An 18,205-nucleotide genomic window follows, 5' to 3' on the forward strand; every position below is an offset into this window, starting at 1 on the left:
CTTGTATTTATTGTAAATATTTTGGATGTCTCTATTGAGCCAGTCTATGAATTTTTGAGCCACGTCGTCAACATCGCTTTCTGCTGTGTATGCAACAGTCTTTTCTTTGTAACCTTCAGGACCTTTGATGTAATAACAGAAGGAGCCTGGAGCGTGTTTTTGGTAATGCCTCGTGTAAGACTCGCTGTCAGGATATTTATTCTTATCGTCAATGGGTTAGATTAAACTTTCAAAATCAGCATACACCACAAACGGAACTCTCATGGACCTGTTTTTGTTTTGAAACTGAATGGTTGTTCCTTTTTTAGGGAGTTCAATTCTTACCGAACTATGATCAATGCAGTAGTCCCAATGTTTAAGAAGCGATTCTTCAGAGTTCAAACCTTGCAAGCAATTTCTGCAATAATGTTTTTTACCATGATGTGCTCATTTGGAAGAAGATAACAATCGACTTAGACTTTTAATGAGACAATAATGGTTTGTTTCATCGTTTGAAATGAATAACAAATCGATTTTTTTCATTCTGCTGCAATGTTTCGATATTCGCAAAGGGTAAGGTTTTTTGTTTTCATACCCAAAAACGTTGATGCTAATGTCTGGATTGTTTTTCTCAACTTTGTCTATTTGATTAAGCTTGACAAGAAAATCAATTCCTTCCCATTTCAATTCTTCCGATTTTAGAATCAAGTCTTCGTCAATTCTTTCATTATCTCTATTCTTTAGATTCAACGCCCTAACGACAGACCATTTAAAACATTCATTGTCTTTGTTTTGCATATTGATAATGGCTTTTTTGTTTTTCAAGTCATCAGGAAGTTCAATTCATGACGAGGCGGTGAGAGGAGTGTAGTTAATAATGTTGACATCTATTTTTAAAATTTTGGAAACTTTCCAATTGGATCCCTCCTTGCTGTAATTGACCACGTTTTCAAGAACTCTTTCTTCCCATGTTTCAAAGCTTTCTCTTTTATCTGTCGATTCAAGAACAACTTCGTATTTAGACGGGAAGGACACAGTGCGAAGAGTTTCTTGTCTAGTGACAATGTTCACACGCGTCATTTCGCATGTTAAAACAAGGTTCGTTTTTGTGTTTATTTCTATGACTTTGATTGCAGCATCTTTAACCGTGTTTAAAAAGGCGGAAGGGTCTTGATAATTTCCAGAAGGGCTGTAAGAAAATTGTTTGGTGATATAATTTAGCGCATGATCAGTCAATTTAAACTTTATTTCGACAGGACGCAGTTCAGGAACCGGTTTTCCTAATACAATCGATTTGAGAGACTTTATTCTTTTTTCGACTCCATTTCTTACATCACTTACGGTTTTCTTTACTACCTCTGGGACGTAAGGATCAATGGACGCAAGCACGCGGTTAAAACCGTTAGTAACCACATTTTTAGCATTCGTCACAAACCTTGAAAACAAACCAGGAGCAGTCACAGGCGTTGAATCGACAACAGATGTGTCAAGGATGTGATTCGAAGCGATGACAGGCCTTTGAACAGCAGGATTTTGTAAGTGAGCTGGTTTTGGAGCAAGAGGAGGCTTTAACATGTCAGACCTTACAACAGGTCTTGGTGGAATAATGGATGGTTTTGGAGCAACGACAGGCTTAGTATCAGGTCCAACAACAAACCTTGCAAAAGACCTTTGTGCAGGTTTAACCAATCTCACAACTGTAGGTCTTTCATCAGGAACCGGCTTGCATCAGTCTTTCGACGAGGAGCAGGTCCGAACCCAATCATGTGTTTTGTATTTTTTATAGCTTCAATAAGATCAGCTTTTCTCATTCTAGAGATACCTTTTATGCCACGGTCTTTAGCGGATTCTCGCAATTTTCTAACTTTCATTTTATTCATTTTTAATTAAGGGGAAATATTTTTCTTAACATAAGTTCAGTTTTTTCAATTTTTCTAAAAGAATTAAAAATTTAGCGAATATACATATTTTTAACTCCTCTAATTCGTTCAACGATTTCACGATATTTTTTATTTTTAAAATTTAAGAATTTAATTTTCCATAATCTACCTTATTATTCAAAATAAGAAACATTTTTATATTTTTTATCACTTCGTTAAGTGGAGCTACTTTAACCATTTCTTTTAATTCTTCTCGGTATTCCTTTGGAATTTTTTTAACGCTGTTCAGGAATTTAATCAAGCTTTTAGATTTTTCTGTAGTTGAAACAGGGTTGCAATCAAGGGCATCCAAAAGATCATCCTTTCGCATCCTGTAATAATGTTCCACTTCTCGTTCTTCAGTCTCTAATACATAATCCATCTTTTAAATATGAATTAATTTATTTAGCTCACTTTTCAATTTTCCGAAAAAGAATTGAAAAATTTTTTAAGCAGCAGGAGCGCAAACTCTCTTTTTTTCTGATTTAAAAATTTTAAGCAATGTTTCAACCTTTAATCTATGTCTTTGTTCCTCATACTCTTCCAACTCGCTTTCCAATCTTCTTTCTTCTTCCAACTCTCTTAAACTTTCTTTCAACTCTTCACAATACTCACTTTCTTCTCTCACTCTTTCTTCCATACGTTCACAATACTCACTTTCTTCTCTCACTCTTTCTTCCAAATCTTCAAGTATCTCACTTTCTTCTCTCACTTTTTCTTCCCAATTATCATTCCTTAATATTATCAATATTTCTTCATAACCTTCAAATTTACCATTTTTTTCTATAAATTTTTCTTCCCAATTCTCAATATTTTCAATCATTCCTTTAATTTTCATCGCTATTAACAATCTTGATTCTTGCAATCTCCTTTCTTCTCTCAATCTTATCCATTTTTCTTCACTCAATCTCATTTTTTCTCTTAATCTTATCAATCTTTCTTCACTTGATCTAATAATTATCCTTATTGTTTCTTCCAACGAATCGTCATTTTCCATCTTTTAAATACTGAAATATTTTAACTCAAATTCAATTTTTTTCAATTTTCATAAAGAATCGATGGTACTTTTTGCTCAGATGAATTCTCTTTTTCCTTTCGTTGTCCATCTCTTTTTGAATCTCGCTTATTTTCTGAAGTCGGTAAGCGTGACCTTCTTCTTCAATTGGAGTCGTGGGAAATTCGGATACAAAGATTTATATTCCATTTTTATTAAGACAAAAAAAAATAAATTTAAAAAATTTATTTTTTAAAGAAAATTTACCAAGCACAAACTTTCGCCTTTTTTAACAATGACGTCCCTGTCGCTTTTGTTGTAAACATCCATAAAGATCTGATCTACCGGCTCTGAAATCATTATACTGTGATTAAAATAATTCAGCTTTAAATTAGGACTATGTCTCAAAGTCACCAACGCCATACCCCTTTCAATCCCAAACATAAAAATAATCTTCTGTTTGGAAAGTTGAATCAAATTAATATCTCTCTGAGCAAACACCTCGTATCTGTCGCCTACTTTTAATGGTGGATGTTTTAAATACTTGTCAAAAATAATAACGCATTTTTTCCACTCTTTCTTTCGATCGTAATGAACTCTTCGAACACACTGCATCTTTTTATTAAAAAAAATTTTTTTTTTTTTGCAATTTTTCTGGCAAGATCTTCTTTTTTCATGTCAAGAATCTCTAGTTCCAAGTCGTTGCAAAATTTTACATTCTTTTGTCAGGAACATTTTTCATGCTTCAGCTAAACCATAATAATCAGGCGTAATAATACGCTTGTCCGAGAAGAAGGTAATAACTTCCGGATTGACCTGTTTGCGCGTCGCCAGAGTTGAGCGTGACGAGCCTTCTGCCAGCTGCGACACTTGGCATGGATTCAGACTCTCCAAAATTTCTGTAAAACGAAATGGTGGTGGTGGAGCCAATGGAGGTGGTGGATTGGTACAGCAGTCCTGTTGATTTATTGTTAAAAGAGTTCACGCTTATTCCATTCCACGAAGACAAGTAAAAATCTTCCAATCCAGACGAGGAGAAGATGCATTTGCTGTCTCAGTCATATCCAGGAAAGTAAGTGTAATTGTAACAAAGAGCATGTCGCAAGCAAGAGCAGTGGCGTCCACACCAACAGCGTCAATGGTTGTTGAATAATTCCTAAAGTTAATTTCTCCATCTGTAAATATCTGAAGAAAGACTTGTCCAGTGACGTTTGTTCCGGTTCCATAAAGAGCTAGCCATAATCTTCTCAGAACCCCAGGAACGTCCGAGTAGGAGAAGCATCCACATAACTTTTTGTCGCTTCGTCTTGCAAGTTTGACGGATTAAGCACATTGATCAATTTATGGGAATTCAAATCCAAGTCTGCAGTTCCCACTGTAGTTCCGCCTGAAGCATGTGTGTCCACATAATTTTTTGTGGCTGAATCTGAGGCTGAAGTGGGCTCAGCCAAATTGGTTAATTTGTGCAACGTCATGTTAATGTCTGAGTAATTGATGCTTGAATAAGACACTTTAGTGTCAACATAACCTTTTGTCGCAGCGTCTTTTAAACTGGTGGGATCAGAGACGTTGAGCAACTTGTGGGAATTTAAATCCAAGTCTCCAGTAATGGTGCTTGACCCGTCCGTTTTGATGCGCATGCTCGAGCTGACGTCCACATAATCTTTTGTAGCGGCATCATGAAGATTTGTCGGTTCATTCAAATTGATTACATTGTGAAAATTTAAATCCAATTCCGCTGCTCCAATCACCGCGCCAGTTCCCTCCCGACGAATGCGTGTCCACATAATTTTTCGTGGCGGCGTCGTGCGAGCTTGTCGGTTCTGCCAAATTAATGATTTTTTGAGAGTTAAAATCAATGTCCGCAGTGATGGTGCTATTTCCATCTGTTCTGACATAGAGCTCGCTTGATGTAGCTAAATAAGGGTTGTATAAATACTTCCCCAATTCTGTCCTACCAAATTTGTTAATCATTTTATTTACTGCAGATTTTTTTTCTCGCAACTTCCTGAAAAATTCACCACAAAGTTTTGACGACGCTTTGAAAGTTGTTCCCTTCATCCAATTTTTTTAAAACGTATAGACACGTATAAACGTAAGTGACCACAATAAGACGTGTCTCCAAACTGCACCCTTTCGCTTTTGTAAAAGACAGGACTTTTTAAATATTCTACTAGTTCGACAAGAGGAGGCTGAGCATAAGAATCGAAACTGTATTTTTTATCACTTTTTTTGTACCAACACACCCAATGAAAACCGTTAGTGCTTGAGTCTCCCGTATTCACAATTCCACATTCTTTTCTATTTGGCTTTTTCGGCAACTCGTCTCTTACAAAAACACCTCGAAAGTTTTTTATTTTTAGCTTTTTTGCTGACTTTATCAGTTAAAAGTTGATCAATGCCTCATTAGGCAAAACAGTTCCTTCCACGTGAATCATTTTTAAAATCGTTTTAAAATTTAAAAATCTTCTTAATCAAACATGACGCTTTTAAAATGAGGAGAAGAAGTCTTTATGATCAGCACTTCTGGAACACTCACTTGAATAGACTCTACCTTTGAACCAATAAACACACCCTCAATTTTTAAAGAAGCAATCGCCTCACAATTTTGATGAACTTACTCCAAAGGGTTTTTATCCACTACCATTTTACCTTCCTTCTTTGAATAAAACACTGAACTCACTTCAATGTTTGCTCCGTTTTTCTTTGTTAACAATTTACCAAAAAGAATGGGAGAACTGTTTGGCTTTGATTTTAAAATAGACAAATCCTCCGTTATAATCTTCTTCGATCTTCAACCTTTTTTCAACAAAGGACTCAACTCCTTGACCTGTTCGCGAAGATATTTCGATATTTTTTCAGTCACCTCAACAAATTTACTTTCCTCTTCGCCAAGAAGAGACATCGAATAACCTTTCAGCTCCTTAGTCTCCAAATTCAAATTCTTAAACACTCCAAGAGAATGCAAAACAGAAGTGCGCAAAACAACTGGACCTTTGCCTGAAGGATACTCATAATACAACTGAATCTTTTGAAACTGAATTGGATTTGTTGCCGAATAAATCTCCCCCACCGATAATTTACTCTCATCAAAATTCTCAACGGTAATGAAATTCATCTTTTTTATACAAGAAACCAAATCCTTTAATTCATTTTTTCAAATGTATCAATTCTTTATTATCCACTCATGAGTTAAACGAGTCTGGATATCCTTGCCATTTAACCAGTGATTTGCTCTTTGTTTTTCGAATGATTTTTTCAATTCTGTATATGTCTCGATGGGTCTTTTGCATTTCCTGCTCGTAAAAAGTGCCTTGAATTTCTTCACCATTAGCGTCGATGATTTTATACTTGGACGGAGTATAAAATCATCGACGTGTCCGTGTACTGAACTTTTGACACTATAAAAACCTCCTCAGTCCATTTCGGCGAGTACCCTTTTTCAAAATTAGACCTCTTTTTTGTGATCCTCACTTTGTCGCCTATGGAAAATTTTGGTTGTTTTCTTTCTGTTTGCGCCTTTCCATACAGGTTCATCCAGACCTTATTTTTATTCTTTTCTTCGCTGACTTCAGCTTTATTTTAATGGAAGAGTGCTTTGTATTGTTGTAATTTTTCACCATTTCATCTAAAACGTCAATGTATTTATTGGTGTTGTTGGCTGAAAAGTATTTAAACATTTTTTCTTTCATCGTTCTATTCCATCGTTCTACGACGCAACTTTTTTCTTCGTTTTCAGTGGAGTATAATTGCACACCCAGCGCTTTCACATGCTTGTTATAAAATTCTTTTCCTTTATCCACCCACATTTAAGAGCACTTTCTTTTTTCAAAGATTTTACTGAAAGCTTCAGCTACATCAAGACCCGTTTTGCTTTTTAAAGGCACGATCCATCCATACTTTGAAAACACATCAATCGCCATGAGCAAGTATTTTATGCCGTTGTTGAATTTTGAAAACGATTTCATGTCAACTAAATCTGCAGCCCATATTTCATCGGCGTCATTCACAATCACTTTTCTTCTTTTAAAATGATGAATCACTGGTTTGTGAAGTTCCTCTGCAAGTACGTATTTAATTTTGAGGAGCCAATGATTTTTTTTTTTTGTCTTAAAGTTATCATTTCAAAGTATTCACGACCTGGTTTTTATTTTTTTATAATTCAGACTTGGAGTAATAGAACATGATAATTCATTCGCGTTTAAATTATCACGCCAATATGCTTTAACTAGGGCAATAGCAAATTTTTATTTAAAAAATAGTCTTAAATTCTTTCATAAAAATAAAATATTCAAGAAAGAATCACATGTTTCACAAGAGCAAGAACTTTCGCGCCCACAATAATCCAAAAAAAAAAATTTTAATAATAAAAACAAGGCTGGCAATGTTTGCTTAAGAAAACAAAATCAACCGTTTCATAAGTTTATTCAAGATGGCGAATATTAGGGATTTGTCATAAAATTTTGTACTTTCAACTTCAGATTAGAGCACTTTCCATTGATTTTGAGACCCATGTTTTTTTAGGATTCTTTATCAATATAAAATTCTCTATCAGAATCAAAAAAACTGCTCATCAATGAAACAAGTTCAAAACTGTAACAAACCGATTTTACAAGTTACAAAGCACTAGTTTAAATTGCAAAAAATGACAACCATTTTTAAAACTTCAAATTATTCAAACTTGTCTCTAAATTTTTGAGATTCCTGTTACCTTCATCAGAGCTCTTTTTTATGTTTGTAGAAAGACATACAGATAATATTTGTGTGATTGTTTAAAGATGGAACATACTAAAACTTTTTATATGAGCTCTGTGAATTCTAAAGTCTTTTGGAGTGGTTTTATTGACAACTTTGATGAAGAGGCATTTACATCCAAAAGGGTTCTGATACTTAAGAATGAAATTAAAGTTATCATTTCAAAGCATTTTAAAGTCCGTTTGTTTAAGTTAGATAATTAAAAATATAAATTTTTGTTAATTTTTTATTGTAAAAATGTAGTTTTCATAATATTTTTACATTTTTCAAGTTAATTTTTATAAAAAAAAATTTTTTTTTGTAATTTTTTTTGGTTGAATATTGCTTAACTTACCCCAACCCATAAAAAAATTACTCCCCAAATGTCATTTTGTAAAATTGTATAGTAAAAGAACAGAAAATAAAAGTTTTAACATTTACATAAATTAGTTATAAAAAATTTTAAATCCCTTTTTTTAAACAGTAATGGTTATCACTGAATCTCCTTATTTCTTATTTTTTCCTCATTATTTTTTGGGAATAGCACATTACCATCTTTCCTCAATTTAAACTCAATTTTACAAATTAATGGATTTTTACAATGTTTTTAGGAATATTTTAAAATAAAATCTAAAAATATTTCAGTTTATAAATAAAATTTTTTCCCAAGCTTCCTGGGATTATTAAATCTTTTATAAGTTTGTAGTGTTGTATAAAAAGTAAAAAATCCCCAAGACCTTGGGAACTCATAAACCTGAAGTCAGGTAACTTGATATAAATTGGTTTGTGCAGAAATATGAAGCTATAATTTGTCATGTCTGAGCTCCATCCTGAATTCAAATATCAACTATAAGCTTATTCAAGTAATTTCTGGAATCTAAAGAATTTTAAATTGATAAATTTAATTTGTATTTAAGCTTCAATAAAATAAATCCTAATGATTTTCTAGATAAATCTTCTAGGTAATATTTGCATTGCTTATTTTACATTGTTTAAGCACATTGATTATACCTTAGTAAAATCTTAATTTTTTAAATTTTTAAGTGAATGTGTTTTGTAAGCCCCAAAACATTTATACAGATTGTATCCATTTGTATTCTTTTATGGAGATTATTTATTATGAAGATTTTGGAGATTCAATTAATATTTTTTTATACATAAATTGTAATAATGTAATTTCCAGTAAAAGACGCAACTGTTACAATAAAATTAGAAAAATATCAAATTTTATGTCATCTTCATTAGAATTTCAATTATCTAAAAGTAGTATAAAACTGCTACCACATCTCTTGTAAACACTTTCAGTATTTTTTTTTTTAATAGGGAAGCATTTTTTAAGGAACATTTTATATATTTTCATAAGTATTTTTTTTTGTGCTAAAAGGTGCCCTTTTGACTAAATTTTCTGTCATCCTTATTTATTTACAATATTATACGGAATAGAAATAAGCTGTTTGTACTCTAGTTTATTTTTTAAAATGTAATTACTTTAAAACAATAAAGTAGATAAATCTTTAGTCAGTATTTATGCCCATTTTTATAAAATGTTAGTTTTTTGAACAAATAGAGGTAATCATAAAAGAAAATAAAACTTTCATTAGAGTTTCATTGTTATAAATGTTTAGGATTTCTTCTAAGCAATGGTTCATTGAACTAATTAATTTTGAGATAAAAAAATATTTTTTCTGAGCTAAACATTTTTTTTTTCACCAGTTTTCAACAACTATTTAAAATTTTAAATGTCAAATCTCAAGTTAATCCCTGATCCTGTTGAAATTCGTGAGATCTTTTACACAAACCTGCTTCTTTTGGGATTTGATTCAGAAGCATATGAGGCACAGTATAGAATTCCATTTAATAAGTGAGTTTGTTCTTCTGTTCTTTTGATCTATAGGTTTTTCACCATGTTTTTCTACATAAAGCAAACACAAGGTGTAACAAAAGTTTTCAAGATTTGCAAGCTCAGACTTGTTTGTTTCCTGACCTTTACTAGCTCAAACTTGTTTGTTTGCAAAACAAAAATTGATAAGATTTAAAGATTCACTGTTAATTTCTGAATAAGCAAGTGTCAAAATTATGTTGTGAAACAAAAATAGGTTTTGACATTTGTATTTTGTTATTTTTTCAATTATTACTGAAAGTTTATAAATGTTACTGAATGTTATTTTCAGAGATATGTTTTCTGTGCCAAATCGAAAATGTATGGAAGTTGTTTTTTACTTTTTATTCAAAAAGTTAAACCAAGATTTAACTTCAGAGACTTTCAGGTAAACTACATCATTCACTTTCAGTTTTATATATATATATATATATATATATATATATATATATATATATATATATATATATATATATATATATATATATATATATATATATATTAGGGTTGGCCACAATATCAAACAAATTTTCAAAATTTGTAATTCTACTAGCTGCATCGAATATTGTTCATTTTACTCTAAAAAACATTTTTTGTTATGAAAATGTTCTTGTAGCACATCTCTAAGTACTGCTGCATTTCATTTATAATGTGAATTTGAAATCTAAGCGAAAAACACAAATCCTCCTTTATATTTGTTCCGTTTTTTAATTTATTTGGTTAAATACAAACAAATATTAGCGTTTTTTGTAAACAAACAGAATATGTGCTGTTTTTTATAATGCGAAATTTTTAAATCATACTTAATTTTGCTTATGCAAAAAGTACTAAGAGTTTAACAAAGATGCCTGAGTATCTTTCTAATAAGATATTCATATTTTAATCCTTTTCTTGTAAAACAAAACAAAACAAAAATTTTTTGTTCTGATACTTATAGATTTTTATTTTACAACGCAATAACTTTATTTAGTGGTTTTCTTACAATAAATAGACACCTGTAAGAGTTGCGGTATTTGTTGAATTGTGTTCAAAAATATGTGTAATTTAAACATAAGATAAATATGAGTTTTAATTAAATTAAAACTCATTATGTTTATCTTATGTTTATTTTTTTACAAATTGTAGGCCTAGATGCTTACTTACATACGTACTGACTATTTATCATTATCGGCCAGGTTACTGTCTATATAATTAAGATACTTAAGTGGTTAATACTATATGCTTATCTTGTTTTCAATTCCAGTTTATATAATTCAAAGTAAGTATTTGATAAAGAAAATGTCACTAATTAAACCAAAGAAAAATGACATTGAACCAACCAAAGTTAAAAAGTCGGTAAAAAAGAAATACTTGAAAGTATTGAAGTCAACTAATAAAATATGGTTGGTTGGATATCCGTTAGAAGATTTAAAAACAAGCTCTTTGCCCACTACCAGAAATGTTTATAAATTTTTCAGGTTAGGCTTAATACTGTATTAAGATTGAAGTTATAACTTTATGTTTTTGAAAGTTTATTAAAAGTTTTAAATGATTTGCATCATCCATTTCAAGGTATCACTTGCAGGTTATTGATAGCTCTTATGAAGAGTTTACTAAAGTTAGGGAGGCATTGCACACTCAAAGCAACATTTTGAAATCTAAGTTAGCTGTATTTCTTACTATTAAATCAGTCCAGCTCTTTTGGGAAAAGGCTGGCATTCCTTATAAACAAGACAAGTACAGTATTGACAATATTTTAAGGCTACATGACAAATGGAGGTTGCTTGGAAAATCTAAAAATAGGATTTCTAATAAGAAGAGTTTACTTGAACAAAACTTTATTCAATCATTAGATGGCATTTTTGATATTAGTTCTCCTAGTTGGAAAGATGACATTAGAAAAACCAGATCAGCTAAGGATGCAGATGAAGATATTGACTGGTTTACAGCTCTTAAAAATGGAATAAAAACTGGAGGAATTGGTGTAAAAGATAATTTGCTACATTCTAATGTTAGGAGAAAAAAAGAAAGAATAGAAAAGAAACAGGTGGCAACTGAAAAAGAAAAAAGAAGAAAAATAGTTGATGAAGAAACTGTTAAGTTGGTTGGTTATAGTAGTGACTCAGATGAATATTCTCATGTCACTAAATCTAATCATTCTATAGTTCTGCATCTCCAAACTCTCCTAAAAGTGATCCTGAGTTTAATATTTCTAAAAAGCAGCAAGGAGAAAAAAAAGATACCGGATCAGATAATATCACATTGGTTTTGCCAAAAAACTTCATTTCTCACCCAATGATAACAGCAACTGCAGATAGAACTAAGTTATCAAATCCTCAGCTGATGATGAATACTTCTGCAATTCTAGTTTTAGGTTCGTTTTCTATTAATAATTTAACAAGATTATTGTATAGAAATTTAAAAAGAAATATATATTTTTTAATTTTATACAAGTGGTGTTAAACCTGACGATGTTAGCCTTTCAATAAATACTATAAGAAGATCAAGCAAGCTAAATAGGCAAGTAATGGCAAGGAAAATAATAACAGAGTTTCAAAATAAGATTAAATCAGATTACTTGACACTTCATTGGGGCAGAAAACTTTTAAAACAAATCTCAGGGCAATGGTTTGAGTATTTAACTGTTTTGATCAGTGGTTTTCCTAATTGCATTGAAGGAAAAATATTATCAATAAAACCTATACAGTCTGGTACAGGACTTTCTATTTGCAAAGGATTCTTGGAAGACTTAGAGAAATGGGATCTCAAAGCCAACATTGTTGCCCAGGTTTTTGATACGACTGCATGTAATACAGGAGTTAAAAATGGAGCTGCAACTCTTTTAGAGGATTGTAAATCAATGAAAACTCTTATTTGGCTGGCTTGTTGCCATCACATTTTAGAATTTATCTTGGGAGCATCACCACATCACCTAATTTTTTGTAGTGATATTTTTGCGTAAAAACACGATTCTTTAAATAAAATGCGGCAGTACTTAGAAACATCCTAGAAAACTTTTTTTTACAATAACAATGTTTATATGGTTAGCCATTCCAGACAATTTTTTTATAATTCAAATAAACATATATAATTTATATCATTGTATAGAGCTTGACTTGACTTAAAAAATGAGGGGTCATTCGGCCTTTGAAGTTAAGCGGATCTAAAGTTATTGAATTTTTTGTTGTGCAAAAACTGATGATTTTTTGACGAAAGGTATAGGGCTTAAGTATGGAAAATTTGCAATGTTATGGCACCGAAAAAGAGAGTATTTTTGAATCATATTGACTTTTGAATAACTTTTGAACCATTATTACATTTGACTTTAAATTTTTAATAGTGATCCAACAACTATAAGCAAATAAAATACCACAATTTTTTTTTAATATGTGCGGACTACCAAAGTTCATCTATTTTACGCAAAACGCGAGGTAAGAATTTTTTTGTACTATTTTTCCATTTTAAATGTTGGGAGAAAATGAGTTATTAATTTTAGTTAGTAATAATAACTTTTAAAATACGCATTATTTTATAAACTTTTTTCAAATAATTTGCTTAAACATAAAGTATTTAAAGCATAAGTTATTATTTCTTTAAAAGTTAAAGCTAAAACTTTAAACAATTTTTTTTTTAGAAAAAGTCAAAAACTTTCTCCCAACATTAAAACTTGGAGATAGAACAAAATAATTCTTACGTCGCGAAAATCAAAATAAAAAACGTCATAAAATATGCGAAGGAATATAGATATATATACATAATTTCTATATACAAATCCTTAGAATCTATTCTTCAAGAAAACATAAATAAATACTTGTTATAAAAAGAGGAAAGACTAAACTTGCAATTTCCACCTGGACACCTAAAAAACACTTTTTTTTCTATAAAAATAAACCTTGAAGTTTTGAAATGCTAAGAACTAAAAATTTATGTATAAAAGTTAAAAAGTGTCCACATTCCATTAGATTCCTCATCCCTTTTTTAATATATATGGAAAGTTTTATAAAAATTGGATGTGTTTTGGTACTAAGGAATCCTAACCTCCAAAAGCTTCGTTTTAAAAAAACGTTCCCGCTTCAAGCTTTTTTCTTAAAAGTGGTCTTAAGATATGGATAAAATTTAAATGAAGCCATATAATCCATAGTAAATGGAAAGAGGTTGAGTGACACTAATTGATTCAAAAAACCTCAAGGTGTTTGCTTAAGCATACAAAAAAGATATGAGAGTAAAGTTTATGAAAATTTCGGTTTTTTTGTCAAACGTCAAATGTTTTCCGTTGAGCCTTGGAATCGCTAATATGGTAAAGAACAACTTTTTATGCAGCCACTTGTAATTTAAAAATTTTTTAGATTTTGGCCAACCCTTATATATATATATATATATATATATATATATATATATATATATATATATAAACATTAATATATTTTCTTAAACATTATTTCCTGTAGCACAAGTGAATCAACTTTTGCCTATTAATGACTAAAATGACGTTTATTCCATTAAAATATTGAAAAAGGTCATGCACAAACCACTTTGAAATGTTATTTATGAAGGCATTTTAGCATTTTATGCAATTGTATTAATTATATATATATATATATATATATATATATATATATATATATATATATATATATATATATATATATATATATACTGTATATAACTTAAGTCATTAAACCAACTTGTGCAATAATTTATGCAGAGAAATGTATAGAATTTTCCAGAACATTGTATATCACTGTCAGCCAGGAAAGTGACGTCACGGTGACGTAATTGTTCGTGAAGCTTCTGTTCTAAAACTTTCTTTAGCTTTTTTGCAGTCTGCTATAAACTGGTATATAAGCAAAGTGTTCTAAGTGGGTAGTTGAGTTTTAGTTATCTTAATTTGGTGTCAACATTATTATTCCCTTATTTTACTTATTGCGCATTCTCTAAAGTTTAAGTATAAAGAGATCCTTGTATTATTTGGTAAGTTGCATTTAACTCTTTTGCAAATTATAATTGAGCATATAATATTTTATTAGTGTCTGCCTTTTTCATTTTCTATAAACGTTATTTGCTTCTTTTGAAATAAAATAAATTAACAATAACAGTTCAATTGAAAACTTAATAACAGTTTCTTTAATTTGTTACGTAATTAATATTGATGCTTAGGCCTTTCCTATTTAGGTTGCTGAGTAGAAGACAACATGTCATTCAAGAAGAGCTCTTCTAACATGGAGAAGAACAAGGAAACCTAGACAAAGAACTTAGTCCAGTTTCAAGCCCCATCAAGAAGAGGCATTGTGGCAATTTATGAATCACCCTAGAGCGAATGGAGTTGCATGCCCCTGAAAAACCACATCATTGGACACTTCAAATTTCGTGAATCCACAGCCAAAGAACGGAGAGAGAGGATTGGTTTAACTTCTGTAGAGCTTAAAGACCTATGGAGCAAAACGTTGAACTTCCCGAATGTATCTGATCAAGCCATTTGTGCGAAACTAGCAAAACTTCTGAAAGACTACGAGCGCTGCAGAAAAAAACAAAACTTTGATTCATTGAATGAACTGTTTGACATGACCAAGATGAAAGGCGAATGATATGTGCATAGAGGATGAGAACCTCTACAAACTGCAAATTGAGAGCAAAGATTATGTTGGTTACTCGACTGGCAAACCTGCTAGTGTCAATACCATCCACCCATCCAAGCGAAGGAGGGCAATCGAAGCGACTGTCTCCACACTTACCAGCTTAGCGCTACCTGATTGTTCCGAAAGTAGCACAGACTCATCCAGCAGTGGTGTGCCGCCAGCTTTCTGGTAAGGGCATTGAAATCCCAACCCATGTCAATCAGCAATCCACAAGGCTATCTACACAAGAGCTGCTCAGGTGAAGAAACAATTGGTGAGCACACTTCATCTGGAGAAGTGGAGCATACACTTTGATGGCAAACACATTGAGGGCTTTTAATATCAGACCGTGGTCCTCAAGAATGAATCTAAAGAAATTAATTTGACTGCGCTAAAATTGAAAGATGGGAAAGTTCAAGGACTCCAGGATGTGTTAGAGGAGTTCAATCTGTGGGGATAAGTTGTGATGATTGTTGCCGACACAACAAACGTGAATACTGGCATGGAGACAGGCATTGTTGTTCGGCTGCAGCAGATGTTTGAAGAGAAAGGTCACCCCAAACCCAAGTTTATCAGTTGCCAGTACCATGTGCTAGACCGCCTTCTTTGCGTTGTCATGGACAATGAGCTCCATGGGTCAACTAAATCACCAAACATTGTGTATTTCTTTGTGCAGGATTTGATGAGCAATTATGATAAATTGAAAGCAGCCTTCAGCAACAGTAAAACTGAGATTAAGGAAACAGGCGGCTGGAGAGATGACATGAAGTTTCTCTACCACCTCACTCGTTTCTTCTGTTACTTAACTGAGAGGAATGAGATCCCCTTCGTGGATTTCAAACAGATCCCAAACATCAGCAATGCACGCTGGAACTCTTGTGCCATTCTAGCCATTCTGATGCCAGAAATTCAGATCAGGTTGCAAAAATCTGTTCATTCATTTCTTACTCATGGGCTGATCATTGGTTCAGCAATCAATTGTTCCACGTTGAAGATTTTGAAGAACTGTCTGAAGCTCTGAATGATTACTCAAAAGCTCTCAAATGGTTGAAAACCCACTGAAAAACAGATGACTCTCCAATCAAGATTGCCCAAAGCAACCAGTGCTGCGAGCCTGCCATCAAGTTTATGCAAGAATTCCACAACTCCTGCCGCAATAAGGACAACCTCCCACTGAGATTCATCCTCTCTAATGACATTATCGTGAATATTTGACTTCCTTGTGCAATTGATGATCCTATATAATGTATACATGTGACTCTACAGCTTGTGTTCAATTTTGTATCTGTTTACAGTGACTTCAAAAATTTGGCCAAAAAGCTAATAAATAAAATTCTTAAAATCATTTTCTGCGTGAGGTTTTTTTTATCAAATCTCCTTGAATGTAATATTTCATCACCCTAGTGTGTGTGTGTGTGTGTGTGTGTATATATATATGTATATATGCATATGTGTATATGTATATATGTATGTATGTGTGTGTGTGTGTGTATATATATACACAGTTATCACAGTTATCACAGTTATCACAGTTTGTTAACTTAAGACCCTAATATCAATCAAACTTGTGCTTGAAGCTATTCTTCAATTGGATGACCAGACCTTGGACGATCATTGAGCAAGCTGGAACTTAAGAGGCAAGGTTGAATATGGGATTTCTGATCAAGTGAATCACCAGTATTTGCTTATATAGTTGCGTGGAAATTTCTAGAAAATAATTTACTGCTGATGTACTAAAACAAAATGCTAGAACATTCTAAAAAATCATAGAACTTCTCATGTTCTAATGAGATCCATTTGTAATGGCGCCATTAATTTAGTGTGGGATCATGATAATTTTTAAATGAAACAGACGCTTTAATTTTTTGAGGACATAATTAGTTTTTAATTATTACAGTTGTAGTAGTTTTACTTAAAACTGGTTACATATTTGATTCAATTTATTATTCTCAAATCATTATTTAAGTGAACTTCAAGTATTAAAATGTCTATTTTTATTCAATTGTGTTACATACTGATCCTTTAAATCTATGTAAAATAGTTGTTTCATGTTACTTTGTCATCAATTTGGTTTTTAAGTTTCAGTTTCAGTTTTGGTTTCACTCAAATTTTGGTTGTCATTTTGGTTGGAGTTCTCCTGAGCCAAAACTTCTGTACTTTTAGTTTCTGCAGAATTTTGGGTTTTGGTTGTTCAGAAAAAAGCAATAATATAGAACAGGATTTTAGAAATGTATAAATTCTCTTCAGGAGTGGGTGGAATCATTAGATACTAGCAGAGCTACAGATCCATTATCTGATTCATTTCTTCAACTTTATAGTTTATCTAAAAATGATTCATTTTATTGGAAATGTGATGTTATGGACATTTTTATGAAATTAAATACTGCAAAAGTTTAATATTGAGATCAGATCACAAATAATTCCTGATAAAAATTTGTCGAAGTTTGATTTGATGGGTTGAAAAGAATTGATGTGATCCATAATTACTTGCTTAACTTCAAATTTTTTTGTTGCTATTTTTATCCTAATTGAGTGTTTACTCTTGTTTTGAAAAAATGATTATGATCATTTTAAAAGTTTTCCTAATCAAATTTGATACCACAATTATAAGGATCTGCCAGATATCAAAACTTAAAAAACAACAAAATGCCACATGTGATAGATTGGTAAACATGTAATTTTTTTTTTTTTTTTTTTTTCTCCATTGGAATCAAAAATCAGAATTATTTTCTCCACAGTGTTGAACAATAAACATTTAGTAATCAGGACAAAGATGAGATTCGTAAGCTTTTGGTTTTATATGAAGAAAGAGGTGGAAATAAAGGATCCCAATAAAAGTTCTCATTTTTTTAGAAATACAGATTTAAGGTTTTTTTTTTTATAATTGTTTAGGACAAAACAAAAACCAGACTCTTTCTTGATATCTCCTAGAACTTAAGATATAAATTTTTCTCCTTGAAGAAACAGTTTTCCAGTGAAAAGGATTTTGTTTTAGTAAGAGAATATTAGGAAAGCATGGAGTTTATTTTAACCCCTGATTATTAAGAATGATAGAAGCATTTTTAAAAGAATCTTTTCATTTCAGATTAAACAATTAGGAAAACAA

At 31.6% G+C, this 18,205-nt stretch overlaps 4 protein-coding genes across 8 annotated transcripts in view; 2 read left to right on the forward strand and 2 right to left on the reverse strand.

The window, feature by feature from the left end:
* The window catches only part of LOC145187981 (uncharacterized), a 433,414-nt gene that overhangs the window by 234,167 nt on the left and 181,042 nt on the right, over nucleotides 1-18,205 (reverse strand). The gene's annotated exons all lie outside the window — the stretch shown is intronic.
* Nucleotides 4,004-6,912, reverse strand: LOC149893103 (uncharacterized). The gene is made up of 2 exons (XM_090085410.1): nucleotides 6,750-6,912; nucleotides 4,004-6,601 (listed from the first exon to the last, which is right to left on the reverse strand). The coding sequence occupies exon 2, from the start codon at nucleotides 4,788-4,790 to the stop codon at nucleotides 4,140-4,142; it is 651 nt and encodes a 216-aa protein (XP_089941536.1). The 5' UTR covers nucleotides 4,791-6,601; nucleotides 6,750-6,912; the 3' UTR covers nucleotides 4,004-4,139.
* The window catches only part of LOC145187825 (HAUS augmin-like complex subunit 6), a 31,186-nt gene continuing 22,286 nt past the window's right edge, over nucleotides 9,306-18,205 (forward strand). For 2 of the 5 annotated variants that reach the window (XM_090076803.1, XM_090076805.1), the window contains exons 1-2: nucleotides 9,306-9,487; nucleotides 9,798-9,893. In XM_090076803.1, the coding sequence (XP_089932929.1) occupies nucleotides 9,366-9,487; nucleotides 9,798-9,893 (218 nt within the window). In that variant the 5' untranslated portion in view covers nucleotides 9,306-9,365. Of the gene's footprint in view, nucleotides 9,488-9,797; nucleotides 9,894-10,615; nucleotides 10,963-18,205 lie in introns of those variants that run through there. The other 3 variants (XM_090076806.1, XM_090076804.1, XM_090076802.1) reach the window with 3 other exon arrangements.
* LOC149893104 (uncharacterized) lies at nucleotides 11,055-11,890 on the forward strand (the record flags this gene model as incomplete). The annotated part of the gene is made up of 1 exon (XM_090099737.1): nucleotides 11,055-11,890. A coding segment is annotated over one exon (729 nt), but the record flags the coding sequence as incomplete, so codon positions are not given.

This window comes from Hydra viridissima, unplaced genomic scaffold, assembly GCF_058129835.1.
Source record: "Hydra viridissima isolate aposymbiotic clone 2 unplaced genomic scaffold, HvirCarnegie_v1 scaffold_1, whole genome shotgun sequence".
In the NCBI taxonomy this organism is placed as follows: Eukaryota; Metazoa; Cnidaria; class Hydrozoa; order Anthoathecata; family Hydridae; genus Hydra; species Hydra viridissima.

What these genes read in the sequence shown, in the direction of transcription:
- LOC149893103 (XM_090085410.1), bottom strand. Translation starts at nt 4,790, where the DNA reads ATGTCAGAACAGATGGAAATAGCACCATCACTGCGGACATTGATTTTA.